Source organism: Phoenix dactylifera, chromosome 17 (assembly GCF_009389715.1).
Source record: "Phoenix dactylifera cultivar Barhee BC4 chromosome 17, palm_55x_up_171113_PBpolish2nd_filt_p, whole genome shotgun sequence".
In the NCBI taxonomy this organism is placed as follows: domain Eukaryota; kingdom Viridiplantae; phylum Streptophyta; class Magnoliopsida; order Arecales; family Arecaceae; genus Phoenix; species Phoenix dactylifera.
Window position 1 is genome coordinate 10,204,589 of NC_052408.1, and position 14,679 is coordinate 10,219,267.

General features: G+C 37.2%; 1 protein-coding gene across 1 annotated transcript in view; it reads left to right on the forward strand.

Moving 5' to 3' along the window:
* The window catches only part of LOC103711868 (protein ILITYHIA), a 39,157-nt gene extending 24,530 nt beyond the window's left edge, over positions 1–14,627 (forward strand). The window contains exons 34-60 of the mRNA XM_008798177.4: positions 36–227; positions 338–511; positions 1,825–1,935; positions 2,031–2,100; positions 2,168–2,246; positions 2,347–2,449; positions 2,529–2,699; positions 2,857–2,979; positions 3,062–3,175; positions 4,165–4,271; positions 4,352–4,403; positions 4,487–4,593; positions 4,703–4,762; positions 4,841–4,955; positions 6,712–6,822; positions 6,906–7,043; positions 7,117–7,239; positions 7,368–7,439; positions 8,976–9,088; positions 10,350–10,508; positions 10,591–10,687; positions 10,770–10,952; positions 11,273–11,467; positions 11,550–11,723; positions 11,838–11,970; positions 13,045–13,117; positions 14,230–14,627. Coding sequence (XP_008796399.2) covers positions 36–227; positions 338–511; positions 1,825–1,935; positions 2,031–2,100; positions 2,168–2,246; positions 2,347–2,449; positions 2,529–2,699; positions 2,857–2,979; positions 3,062–3,175; positions 4,165–4,271; positions 4,352–4,403; positions 4,487–4,593; positions 4,703–4,762; positions 4,841–4,955; positions 6,712–6,822; positions 6,906–7,043; positions 7,117–7,239; positions 7,368–7,439; positions 8,976–9,088; positions 10,350–10,508; positions 10,591–10,687; positions 10,770–10,952; positions 11,273–11,467; positions 11,550–11,723; positions 11,838–11,970; positions 13,045–13,117; positions 14,230–14,272 — 3,192 coding nt within the window. The 3' untranslated portion in view covers positions 14,273–14,627. The remainder of the gene's footprint in view (positions 1–35; positions 228–337; positions 512–1,824; positions 1,936–2,030; positions 2,101–2,167; positions 2,247–2,346; positions 2,450–2,528; positions 2,700–2,856; positions 2,980–3,061; positions 3,176–4,164; positions 4,272–4,351; positions 4,404–4,486; positions 4,594–4,702; positions 4,763–4,840; positions 4,956–6,711; positions 6,823–6,905; positions 7,044–7,116; positions 7,240–7,367; positions 7,440–8,975; positions 9,089–10,349; positions 10,509–10,590; positions 10,688–10,769; positions 10,953–11,272; positions 11,468–11,549; positions 11,724–11,837; positions 11,971–13,044; positions 13,118–14,229) is intronic.
* The last annotated feature ends 52 nt before the right edge of the window (positions 14,628–14,679 follow it).

Below are 14,679 nucleotides of genomic sequence, written 5' to 3' on the forward strand. Positions count from 1 at the left end.
TTCTATTCCCTGATGTTTGTAGCTATTTTTGACAGACAACTTTTATCAACTCAATAGATGCACCATCATTGGCGTTGCTGGTGCCTATTGTTCATAGAGGCTTGAGGGAGAGGAGTGCAGACACTAAGAAAAGAGCAGCTCAGATAGTTGGAAATATGTGCTCATTGGTAACTGAACCAAAGGATATGATTCCATACATAGGATTGCTTCTCCCTGAAGTCAAAAAGGTCCCCTTCTCATTTTTTTACCTCTTCTTTTCTTTTATTTTGTAATTTTGAAGTTCTAAATTCTTCATCCTTTTGCTTGTTATCCACGACTATATTGTCTTGTTAAACAGGTTCTGGTTGATCCTATACCAGAAGTTCGCTCTGTTGCAGCCAGAGCTCTTGGATCTCTTATCAAGGGAATGGGTGAAGAGAACTTCCCAGATCTCGTGTCATGGTTATTAGATACACTTAAATCTGATAGCAGTAATGTAGAAAGGTCTGGAGCTGCCCAAGGATTGAGCGAGGTCAGGATTATTTTATCTCTTTAATTCATTAATGTTTGCAATTTGGTTTTGGTGTATCCTGCTCGGATATTAGGTTACCTAGAAAATAGCATGTTGTAGAGCAGATCATTGTGCTTCTGCACTTTGTTTTCCATATAATCCTACGGAAACTTAGAAGTTATCCCTATCCAATTAATAGGTTGATGTTCTTCACAAAAGTATGCTTGTCATATAGTACTTCTATGTAGAATATGAATGATAAGCATGTGGCCCAGGCTTCATACATGGGGTGTTTCTGCCTGGCGACCCACTGTTTGCAGTCACTAAATTGCACCACGTATATGTGTGTATAGGCGGCAGCTGGGACTGCATTCTAAGATGGTGTTTCTATACATTCATGTTAACATAGAAATGACATTATGTGTCTTGGATTATGGTGACCTTGATCATTACCTCCTACCTTCCTACCTTTTATCACAACCAGCTTAGGTTTTGTTTGCCATTGCCCCATGTGATTCTTTCTGGTAATTTGTAGTCATGTTTCTGGGCTGCTCTTCTCATGCACCCTAGTATGAAACTTTCTGTTGCTATAAGAACTTTGATAAGTGATGGTGGGATAGATTTTTTAACTTATTTATAAATATTCTTCTATTCTTAAGTATGCCTCATATTCTTATTCCCACTATCTGTTTCTATCAATTTTGTCAAGAACAGTTCAAAATTTTGCTCTCCCCCCTCCCCCTCTTCTCTTCGCCGTTTTAACTGGTGCACCTCATTGTTTGGATTAATTTTCTTGAAATATACTTCATGATCCCATCCCGAATCCTGATGAATCTTTACCAAACCTAAGAAGCGCTAGTTTAATATGTCACTTGTTGAAGTTTGGAAAACTTCTATGTGATGATTCTGCCTGATAGTTTTTAAAAATTAAATGGCTATCAAAACAAGGGACTAAGGATCGCATTTTCTGATTGTCAATAGCCAGGAAAATAGGGACCGGAAGGCTGCTTATATTTAGTCTATCTATCGCAATTCTTTGAATAGGTAAACATTCAATGAAGAAAAATTTTGAATTAATTAATCTTTGAATTACTTGCAAAATGTTGTGCATACTTGTAAATGGTTCGAATGCATTCTAGTTTATTTTTTCTTTATTTAGTCATAATATATGTCAAAATTCCTGACAAGAAATTTGAAAATGATTGGTACTTTTCGATCAGCTAAACAATTGCATCTGGCTTAACAGCATAACCGATTTGTATTAGCAGCCACAGCCAAAATTAGGCTCTCTCTATGTCATGTACTCTTCGTTTCAATAAGTGTCTTCTTGCCAGGTTTTGACAGCTCTTGGTAAGGAATATTTTGAACGCATTCTTCCTGACATCATCCGGAATTGTTCTCATCAAAGGGCATATGTTCGTGATGGGTATTTAACACTTTTTAAGGTGATTATAGATACCTAATTCCCAATTCTCTATTCTTTTTATTTGTATTCTTCCTACTTTCGCTCCATTTTTTTAACCAAAATGTTGATGTGTAGTACTTGCCAAGGTCACTGGGTGTCATGTTTCAGAATTATTTGCAAGTGGTGTTGCCTGCTATACTAGATGGTGGGTTAACTTCTGTTTGTCCATGAATTTTCTGTTACATGAGGTTGTAATCCAGTTTATTTTTCAGGGCTTGCCGATGAAAATGAATCTGTTCGTGATGCGGCACTCAGTGCTGGACACATTTTTGTGGAGCATTATGCGATGACGTTGGTGTCGGATGATTGTTTTTAGAAACTATTTTAGATTTAGTTCTTCGAAGTTTTGACTGATAAGATTTTGTTTGCATTCTTGTGAATACTATACTAGGTCTTTACCTTTGTTACTTCCTGCTGTTGAGGATGGCATTTTTAGTGACAACTGGCGTATTCGACAGAGTTCTGTTGAGCTTCTGGGTGATCTTCTTTTTAAGGTCTCACCTTTTCTTCCTATACCCATAGTTAAATTAAGATTTTGAATTTTTAAATCCTCAGTTAATGTGTCATTTGCAGGTTGCGGGAACATCTGGAAAAGCAATTCTTGAGGGTGGCAGCGATGATGAAGGTGCAAGTACCGAGGCTCACGGTCGTGCTATTATTGATGTATTGGGTAGGGCTAAGCGTAATGAAGTTCTTGCTGCAGTATATATGGTCCGCACTGATGTCAGCTTGTCTGTACGGCAGGTAAGCTGTTATCTTTCATCACATGTACTTTTCCTTGTGTTTTCTCCTATTTCTTTTTGTCATTTTTTCTGTTCAAGTGCGTCATTGTCCGAATATAAAGTGTAACTCGACTTCATGATATCTTGAACTTCCTCATGTGCCATGGTTTTTTCATCAGGCTGCTTTGCATGTGTGGAAGACTATTGTGGCAAATACTCCAAAGACTCTTAAAGAAATTATGCCAGTTCTAATGAATACGCTAATTTCTTCTCTCGCTTCATCTTCTTCAGAAAGACGGCAGGTTTGCATTTTCGTTAATGTGTGTTCCTGTTGATGGAATAACATTTCTGTTCAGTTGATTGCTAATTTTCATCTTTCTTCAGGTTGCTGGAAGATCTCTTGGGGAGCTTGTTAGGAAACTTGGTGAAAGAGTTTTGCCTTCTATTATTCCAATTCTATCACAAGGACTCAAGGACCCAAATACTAGTAGAAGAAAAGTGAGTTTTAATTTATCCAAGATGCACGAGATGATCTCAAATCTGATCGTCAAAAAGCATTTGAACCACAAGATGCTCCCAATTTTCGTTCTATTAAATGTTTGTATATATGACATTGTGTCAGCAAGAGGATGTTCAGGGGAATAAGGAACAATCAGCTGAATATCCAGCTGCTTTTCCATATTGCTTAACACATGTGCCTGCATTTAAGTTCTACCTCCCCTTCCCATGTACATAGCCTGAAATGGAGCGACGGTTTTCATCTCAGATGAAATACCAGCATGTATTTGTATCAGGCGATCACTGTCACTTATATGATGTAATATGATATGCTGGCTTTTTTTTTATCTCGGTTGGCATAAAATGAGACATCTGGAGATATCTCAGACACAACATCATGTACAAAGGCCTGATTCATGTATCAAAACAAGGAGTTAGGTGAGGTATGTTAGATGGCAAGAAGTTTCAGTTAAAATTCGAACGTCTATGTAGACCAGAGATGTGGTTCTGCCTGTGGTAGCCAAGGATTTGGTTCTACTGAGCAGACTTTGAGATGTGAGATTTCATGCTAATAAAGTACGCTGCACATAAAGTCCATGCTAATACATATAGCATGTATCTATACAACTTACTATCTTGGTCTGCTTTTTAGGCTTTCACGTGATCAAACCACATTATAGACTCTTCTTCTGATATTTGGTCTGGGTGAACATATTGATACTAAACTAGCTCTGCTATTCAGAATTCTTCTGATTCTGCTAATTACGGAAGCTTAATGTTGAAACACAGAATCCTTATATCACTCTTAAGTATATGATTACAATGATATAAGGATTCTATTTTTCATAAATGCTGTTCTATTTATACAACACCTGCATAAATTCATATTTGTGAATGAATTTAGTATATAGGCAACTTATTTTCCGTTGTGTTTAAAATTTGAGTTTATGCACTTTGCCAGAAATCATGTTTGTATGCAATCTCGGCAGGGGGTATGTATTGGTCTTAGCGAGGTGATGGCTAGTGCTGGTAAACACCAACTATTGAATTTCATGGATGAACTCATCCCTACAATTCGCACAGCTCTTTGTGATAGGTATAATATTTTTGTTGATCGTTGTCACAGTCTTTATCTTTTTCATATCTATTTAGATACTAATTTTGAATTTATGACAGCACGCCAGAGGTTCGCGAATCTGCAGGCTTGGCATTTAGTACTCTTTATAAGGTGCATATTTCTGTACCTATGTTAACATGACATGCTTTGATGGTACATCAGGTGTTAATTTCTTTTGAAATCAAATGATGCAGAGTGCTGGAATGCAAGCAATTGATGAAATTGTTCCCACACTTCTGCGCTCTTTAGAAGATGATGAAACCTCTGATACAGCTTTAGATGGTCTTAAACAAATATTAAGGTTCTTATTAATTTCCAAGTCTTTTTCAAATTCTTTGGTTGCTACCTTAATCAATCTGTGTACCTGGGTATTTGATACCTGCTGAAAACTGATGTCTTTCTAATTTCAGTGTTAGGACTACAGCTGTCTTGCCTCATATCTTGCCCAAGCTGGTCCATCTTCCCCTCTCGTGAGTGGGATACTTTTCTTGTTTATGTTGAATACTTTTTGCAGCTATGTTTTATTTACATGTTTCATATGCACCTAGTGCCTTTAATGCCCATGCGTTAGGAGCCTTAGCAGAGGTTGCTGGGCCTGGTCTAAATTCTCATATTGGAACGATCCTTCCAGCATTGCTACTTGGAATGGGTGATGACAACGTGGTAAGATGTTGTGACACCTAAATGAATTTTGATCTTTAACTTCTCATGTTCTATAAATTGATTACAGATTTCATCTAGTTGCTTAAGTTGTTACACTTTTTAGGCCTCACTCTGGTCTTCACAACCTACATCCTAATTTTTCACATTCAGTGACTTTGTGTTAGACTTAGGTATTCAGGTCTCTGTGATCATTATATCTGGGAAAGCCAACAATTGCTGTAAATTATTATTCGGAGCCTGGTCTGCAGCCTGTTGATTTAATTAGTTTGGTGCAGTGCCAAGATTACTTTCCCTTTTAGTTCTTATTCATAAGTTTTTACACAATAAGAGTTGTTTATTATATTTTCAAAGCGTAATGTCCATTCTGATTTTCTTGTTCTGTCACTTACTGTTTATCTTCTTTACAAGGTAATGATCTTTATTGAATAAGCTACTAAATGCTCGGTCTTGTAATTTGCTTGTTTATGAATCAGATTAGGCTGACAGTTCTTGTTGTGCCAGGTTTGGACCAGATAAAATGCATGTCAGGAATGTAATCAACAGTTCCAATATTATTTTTTGCCTTCTATCCAGATTGGTGCAATATATTTCTTAGCATAAAGCTGATTAATTGCAATTAGTGTTATAATTTCCACTTGGATCATCACAAGGTTTGATCATATGGGGTAGGGGCTTTATATAACATCAGCCTTATCAGGAGTAATTGTGGGCGATGTTGTTACTCCATTTGGCCCTTATGACTCTGACCAATGCATTCAGATAGCAGAATTGTTGTACTCTGATTTTACGTATGCAATTTTACTTGACTAGTTTCTATACTTGTGAGAATCTGTGCAAACGTGTTTAGTCCCACCTTGGCTATGCTCTGGGTAGATCTTAGGTACTTATATAGGATCAAAGAGCTCAAATAATACTTTCTGTCTTAGCTTTTTTGGGCGAAGTCATAGGTTGTTACAAATGGTATTAGAGTTGATCCTGCTCATTGCCCACGTGGACTAGGGGACACTTCAACACAGGTCTATTGGGGCTGTTTATGGGCTGATCATGGTGCTTGTGATTAGATTTGAGTGGATTTGGACCCTTAACTTGATATGGATGCTGGGGCTTAAACAAAGGGAGTATGTGAGGATCCGCATGGGTGTGTGTTTAGTCCTACATCGGCTATGCACTAGGTAGATCTTGCGTACTTATATAGGATCAAAGAATTCAAATAATACCTTCTGGCTAGCCTTTTTAGGTGAGGTTCTGGGTCATTACAAAACCTCTCCTTTGTGTTAAGTAGGATTTATACTAGTTGTTATTGTATGATTCTGCAATAAAACTTGTACAATAGTTTAATTTGTGCCAACATATCTTTCCATATTCTTATATCTTACTCCATGCCTTTCTGACCCATGTCTGGCTGAGGCATAATAGAAGTGCGCCACTTTCATTATTGTTAGGAGGTAACCCAATCATCTAGCTCTGGGATAAAGATAGGTTTCCCTAACATATTTTTGAGTGTCACCATGGTACCCCTCCCTAGTGTCTCTCTTTGCATGCCAATTGTGTGCACATAGCTAGATTGTTTTGTTACTTTTCTACCAGTTCGATACTGGCTTAAAGGAATCCTTAGTTGGGAGATGTTAGATTTTCTGAATTACAGAAGGCTGTTTTTATCGATGACAAGATAGATTCATAAGTTTTCAATTATTTCTACATAATTACGCTAAGCAAATGCTTTTTTTCCTGTTGTAAACTACCTGTTGAATACTAGGATGTGCAAAACTCTGCCAAGAAAGCTGCAGAAACAGTTGTGCTGGTTATTGATGAAGAAGGAATTGATTCTTTAATCTCGGAGCTTCTTAAAGGAGTTGCTGACAATCAGGTTTATTTGTAGGAAATTCTCGTATGTTATATGAGATCTTTCTTTTGCTACTCACATTGATGATCACCCGGGCTTTTGTGCAGGCTTTGATGAGAAGAGGTTCTTCCTATCTAATAGGATACTTTTTCAAAAACAGCAAATTATATTTGGTGGACGAAGCTCCCGACATGATCTCTACACTGATTACTTTATTAAGTGATACAGATTCAGCTACAGTCGCGGTAAGCCTGTAGAAAAGCAATTGATTCAACTGCTTATCCAAATTGTATCATATACTGATGTTTTGGTTAACAGGTTGCTTGGGAAGCTTTAGGAAGGGTTGTGGGGTCTGTTCCCAAAGAAGTTCTCTCTTCATATATCAAACTAGTTCGTGATGCTGTGTCTACAGCAAGAGACAAAGAGCGAAGAAAAAGAAAGGTATTTCTCATCCATCATTAAGTGTTTCTTTGTATATTGGATTTCAAACTTCATAATTTGAAAGACGTGTCAATTAAGTTCTTTTATGTTTTCTGTAGACCTATTGAACTAACATTTTTGTTTTGCAGGGAGGATCCATTCTTATACCTGGGTTGTGTCTGCCAAAAGCTCTTCAACCTTTGCTTCCTATCTTTCTTCAGGTATTTTATGCTGAACTTGTTGGATTAATGGGCAAGAAATGGAGTTTGTAGGGATAAACGAAGTATGTGAAGGAGGATTTTAGAAATACATTTTTTGGAGTGGAATCCTTGATGTTAAATCAGTGGACAACCTTAAGATGCTTTTGAAGAATGCAAATTGACCTGCCATTTATGGCTTAAATGTGCCCTGATCTATTCACTAAGTTGTTTCTACAAAAACCTAGAGCTAACATGACAATTTTCTTTTTCTGTGCTGTACTTGTATGCCACGTAAATACATACATAATACATGCTTATGTGGTAGCACTGAGTTGTTAGGGGGAAAAGGTAAAGCCTTAGCTCAGCATGACCCTTCTTATTTATATGTTGTGCTAAGATACCAGATTATATACATGTAAATGACAGCACTAAGTTGTATTTGTTTGCTGTGGAAAACAAAACAACCAAAATACTTTTACCACTGTGAATGAAGAAGATCCATCTAAATCTATGTTGGGAGAAAGATGATCGGGAACTTTAGCCCCATTAAAATGAAACTGTGGTCGACAAACAAGTTGATTGTGATGGTTGTGTAATTATGTTTTTCATGTTTCTGCATACATCACGCTGTCCGGTATTCATGTATGTCCATTTATTCAAGGAGATTATCCTATCTTTGTTCTTTGATTGTTTAAATTGCGATGTCTCTCCACCCATTTCCACCCCACCCGCAATCCCCTGCATGGAGGGGGAAACAGAGCACAAGTGGTTTGATTTCTGTAAACAAAATAATTGCAAATCATCTTAAATGCTTGCTAAAATAAAATTTTCCTTCATATATGACCATCTTTGTCTATCTGATGTAATACGAGTTCCTTCCATGGATTAATTTTCAGATTATATATCAGATTTAATTTAGCTTACAGTTGGCTTTATGAAATACTTGAACCAGACAAGTCTGATGCATGTGAGCCCAGCAAATGCTGCGGCCAACATAAATGTTGCACTCGTAGAGAAAAATAAAAAGCTATGGAGAGGTGAAACTAAAAGGTTATGAGCAGAGCCATGATTGTGACAGATTGGGAGTAATTGGGAAAATGGATTTATTCATGAGGTGGATTGAGTGAAGGGAAAGAAAAAGAAAGATCAGTAAATATATTTCACATGCACAACCACGGTCTAGTCCCATGTATGAGAAAGGGGCCCTTGGGAATTTATCATAAGTGACTGGGCATGGAGTCACAGTGATGGACTTCCCATTAACTAAGTAGATATTGTGCAATTTGTTCTCTTATATTTCTAAAATGCATGCTTTGGCAAATCTATTTTTGATTAAATCTAATTTCATAATTTCATAATTTTCAGTGAATAATTTCTAAATTATTTGATTAAATTTAATTGATAATAATCTGAACCATGTTTGGGGGCTTTCCATATGGATTGACTCCAATATTGAACTGTATAATTTCATGTCCATTTGAAGTCAAAATTTAAGTTTTACTGTTATTTGCTCTTGCATGGTGCGATATTCTAAGATATTGCCTTCTTATATGCCAGGGTTTAATTAGTGGCTCAGCTGAAGCTCGAGAGCAAGCAGCACAGGGCTTGGGCGAGTTGATTGATGTGACAAGTGAGCGAACACTGAAGGAGTTTGTTGTTCCGATAACTGGGTATGAGCTTGATATCATAGTTAAATTAAACAGGATCTAGTTTGAATTATTGAAAGTCCATCATACTAATTAAAGAAAAGATTCATGGTAAATCTTTATGTGATATCGAGGTAAGCTTATGTCACATGATGAAGCCCTTACTATTTCATACTGGATGCTTGGGTTATTTCAATTCCTACCATCTGTGCTCGTCTTTCTTTTTGCAAGTTTTGTTGTGCTTGTCTGAATATATGTTTAAGTCTTAAGTTTCAAAATATTTTACATGGTATTTGTTGTTTCTATATTGCTGATGGGGTAGTTTCTATGAATACTTTTTTACATTATTTGCACATGTTTTAGGAGTGATGACGACATAGAGAGTCTAGGTTGACACCATAACGTTAACATTTTATTTGAAGTCAAGTGTATGCCCATGAATTGGACACTTTATAAGCTGATTAAAATCGACTTGACTACATAATTTGAGTTGAAATTGACTGTCACTTCTATGGAAAACTGTGTTAGTATGTTTGATTTTAGCATATTCTCTTGGGGACTGTGGAGCTTTGTTAGACGACTTAGTGCCTTGTGCCTGTCTGGTGACTTGCCTTGTGGATCTCCATATTTTGATTGGAAGAAGAGAATGACTCTGTGACAACAAATTATTATCTGTTTCACTGAGGGTGTAGTTGGGCCTAGGTGCCCTGGGACTTGGTTGTGTTACTAGTTTATCCCATGTTTTAGCCTGGGGTGAGATTTTGTGCCATAGCTAGTTGCTAGGTGCAGAATTCTAGGGATTGTCTCTCTGTTAAGCTCTTATTAGCCAGTCTAGCATTTTTTACTTTTTTCCGCTCTGAGAATGATTTATGCTTATCCAAATAAAGCCTTTTACTTTTTATATATGTTCTCAGTTTGTGAATCTGCACCTCAGTGGATGGGACCATGGAAAAAGAGCTGTCCCTTCCATACATTGTCTTTCCACTTTGTTTGAACTTTTAACCATTTACCCTTTACATATCAAGCAGGATCACTATATTATGAACAGAATCCAGGTCTCTTTTGTCTATGTTTTGAAGATGCCACTTTATCATCTGATATTGCATTCCAAATCTATGGTGCTAATTATACATTCTTTATTTCTTATGGTTGCTGGAGGTATATGAAAAACATTGAACAATGCCGATTCTCTTTTTTTTTTCTGGAAGGGGGGGGGGGGGGGTTTCCCTATTCATATGCATCCATTTTTAGCTTGTTTGGTTATAATTGGCCACTTTGTGCATAGGCCTCTCATCCGAATCATAGGCGATCGGTTCCCATGGCAAGTGAAAGCAGCCATCTTATCAACATTATCCATCATTATAAGCAAAGGAGGAATTGCACTTAAGCCTTTTCTTCCACAGCTTCAAACTACATTTGTAAAATGCCTTCAAGATAATGCAAGGCTAGTGATCTCCTTCTATTTTTGTCTATTCTGCATAGCTTGAAGACTTTTTGCCTAAATAATTAAATCATATGCAATGCAGGACGGTTCGTAGAAGTTCAGCTCTTGCTTTGGGAAAGCTTAGTGCACTAAGCACTCGAGTTGACCCATTAGTTGGTGATCTTCTAACTACATTGCAGGTAATTCTCATAGATATTCTGCTCGTGTACATTAGTACTGCAGTTGTGATATAGGAACACAACTAAAATTGTCAATTTTCAGGCATCGGATGGTGGTGTTAGGGAAGCTGTGCTAACTGCTCTTAATGGTGTTGTTAAGCATGCTGGGAAGTGTGTAAGCAGTGGTACCAGATCTCGTGTTTGCATTCTCCTTGGAAATATGCTACAGGTGGATGATGATGAAGTGCGGGATACTGCAGCAAAAGTTCTAGGCACTATATCGCAGGTATAACAGCCTCTCAAATTGTTATTAAATATTTCCTGATTGCACTTGGTGTTCAAATATTCCCTACAAGCAGTGTGGCCAAAGTCTTTGAGTTTTTTCAGTGTTTCGTAAAAGTTGCAGTGGATGCACGTGATGTCATTGTGAATTGACTATGTCCTGGAATGTCATGTTTCGGCATGCAATTTAATGTTTACATCTTATAATAAGAAACCATATATGTTAAGGCATATCTAGAGTTTTCCTGTTTTCATGCATGATGTAGTGTCTGTTTCTTTCTGACTGTTGTTTATCCTCTGATCGGTCAACTCCTGTGATTGCAGTACATGGAAGAAAATGAGTTCTTGGATCTATTGCAAACACTGTCTGCTTTGAGTGCATCACCAACCTGGTTCATTAGACATGGCTCTATGCTTACATACTCTTCTATGTCTCTTCATAACCCATCCATGATATGCCAGTCTCCACATTACCCATCCCTTACAAGCCATTTTAAGGATGCTTTGAAGGATGATAAGGTATGATATCAACTAACAACATAGCAGTTATGATATCATGATTTTGTTATCCAGCTTAACTTTCCTTTCTCTATGAAAACAGTTCCCAATCCGTGAAACTGTAACCAAGGCATTGGGAAGGCTACTTCTGTATCAGGTCCAAAATGAAGGAAACACCAACACTACACAACTTCTGCAATTACTTGTTTCAGCGTTGCAAGATGATTCCAGTGAAGTCAGGAGAAGATCTTTATCCAGTATAAAAGCAGTTGCAAAGGTTCATAGAGTGAACATACATGCCTTGATCTATTGACTACAATTCTTTTGAGTATATATATATATAATTCGAGATTACTGCTAAATCTCTTGACGGTTTCATTTGTGATGTCAGGCAAATCCTTCTGTTGTTACATCCAACCTTTTGAATTTGGGCCCAGCAATTGCAGATTGTTTGAAGGATGGGAATACTCCTGTTCGAATGGCTGCTGAACGTTGTGCCCTGCATGTTTTCCAATTAACAAAAGGTTCCCCCTCCCCACCCTCCCCAGCCCCCCACATCTCCTTTTAACTTCTCGTTTTATGTTATGCTATGTCAGTCGGCATTATGAGTTAATAACCTACAGTATCCCTCACCCCCAGGAAAGCAATGTTGCATGTCTGCAAATGAACCACTAGTTCTTGATTTTTGTTTTCCAGATGGGTAACTTGTGACATTGGTTGTCATAGCATTGATATCTTCTTTCTTCGTTACTGTTCCACATGCTGAAGTTTTCAGATAATCCTCCTGTGCAAGGATCTATCGAGAAGCACCTGGAGATATACATGGATGCCATTCCACTATTCTAATCTGTTGTGTTGAAATAAAATGGATTCTTGAATCCTTCTGTCAACAGTAAACTTCCAGTTGTTTTTTTAAAATGATCACGTTGTTTTTGTTACCTACATTCGATGATAAAGGTCAAAAACATCTCAATGCCCCTGTAGGAAAAGCTTAATAGCAGGATTATATATTTCTTCAAATTTCACCATCATAGGTATATTATTTTTTTTTGAACTTCAAAATGTACAGAAGCATGATTTGCCGTACCGCCATGTATGATATATACTGTACCGTACCAGAAGAAAAGCAGTAACAAAACTCAACTTTGAGTTACAAACCCCGTACCGTGCTGTACCGCCCCAAACCATGGCATACTGACGTGTATCAAGGTGTACCGAGGTGTTTATCGATCTGTATTGAGGCGTACTGAGATAAATTGAGAAAAATAATTAGAGAGCTATTTCAATATGAGGTGCCTACTGTACCGTACCAAACCGTAACATACTAAACTAGTAGGGGGTACCGATACGGTACCCGGTACCGAGATTGCAGACCTTGCACATGAGAGTTATGTATTTTGTGAGATTCTCATTATTTATGATATTAGTGTGTCCTGTTTTCTTTCATTTTTACTCCTATGTTCTGGACAAATGATCTCTCCCTTGTTTCATTTTTCCCCTTTTCAAGGAAAAGAATGTGCCGAACTTCATATTTTGGTCATTATATGTTTTATGCTTCAGGATACTGATAGTGTCTATAACTTGTTTTATTGGTGCAGATAATGTTCAGGCCGCACAGAAATATATCACAGGTTTAGATGCTAGGAGATTGGCAAAGTTTCCTGAAAACAGGTAGTTCACTATGCATATTTTGTGACTGGTATTTTGCTGTATCGAAAAATGTCTCTTGGATGCCATGTAATTGAGAAAAGGAAAAAGCATTGGAACTTTAAGTCAGACATAACAGGAAAGAGAAGGAAAATACAGTAACATTGGATTGCACTATGGTAAATGGGACTAAAATTTACTCCCAGATTGCAAGAAAGCCAACCTCAACTAAAACTCTTCTATTTTAAGAAACCAGCCCTCTATAGATAATTGTGATGCTATCAGACAGGATAAAACTAGAAGAGAGAAAGAAAGATTAAAAAACACTCTAAGAAACGATGCTCTCTTAAAATTAAGATATTGCATATTCTCAGTGTATTCTCAAAGTATGCTACACTTGATCATCTCCACAGGTTTTCCAATATCAAATTCGGACTCTTGGAAGTTAAATAAAAAAATATGTAATAAGATTAATGGATCATAGTTGTTCATCCTATCCGTCACATGTATAGCATGTGTAATGGTCTAGTTAAGGATTAGTTCAAAGCAGTTTTTGTTATTTCTTTACTTTCTCCATTATGTGTTTTGGAATAACCAGACCATGGGTAACAAAACCAGAAAATGGCTTAATTGGTGTTGATATGGATTTTTGTCTGATTAGGAAAAAGAAACAATCCATAGATGCGTTATTGTCTTTTCCTAGCAAACAATTGTGTGTTTGCTCTAGTAGACAAATTGGTATCCTCAATGTGCACCTTGGAAGTTGACTGAGGACTAAAAGAGTCTATTCAAGCCACAGTTCAATATTAATTTGTTGCTATGAACCTTCTTCAAGTTGTTCAGCATCTATTCAGGCCACAATTCACTTTCATTAAACATCATTTCCACTGCACTTGTTGGGTTTCACGAGCAATCCACATGGTATGTGCCCAAAGTATTTGCAGCCTCTTGTAGTTGGCCACCAGGTAAATTGAATATAAACCCAAATGAGCTCAGATATGTACATTATTTTAATGATAAGAAAATGGCAAGCACCCCTTGGGGCATTAATAAATAGCAGACTTTAATGTTCATGCATTCGTTTAACCATATTACATCCCTGTTCTTATTTTGTGATTTTTTATCAAATTATGCAGCGACGAAAGTGGAAACAGTGATGATGATGCAGCAAACACATGAGATGAGCGTAGATTTGTCATTCAGTAGAAATTCCCAATCATAATGGGATTTTGCACAGATTAGACACTGTGTTTTTCTTTTGGATACAGCCAATTGAAGTTTTCACATTTCATTCTTTTGGCAGTCGGGAGAAGCTTCCGGGGATCAAAACACCAAGTACTGATTGCTAAGAGGTTTTTTGTATTATTTATTCTGACCCTGTCCCCTCCCTCATCCCAAGTTTTGTACTGGATGTATTTTGACAAAGCATACAGCCAGGATCCATAGTGGAAGAAGGTTCCCTTAATTTGTCTTGTAAAACGTTGTTTCTTATATTGCAAGTAATGAGAAGCAAATCGAGTGTTGTTGCCTCTCATTATATTGTCATGCTGATCTAGCTAGGTTTTGTATGCACGGGATTTGAGTTT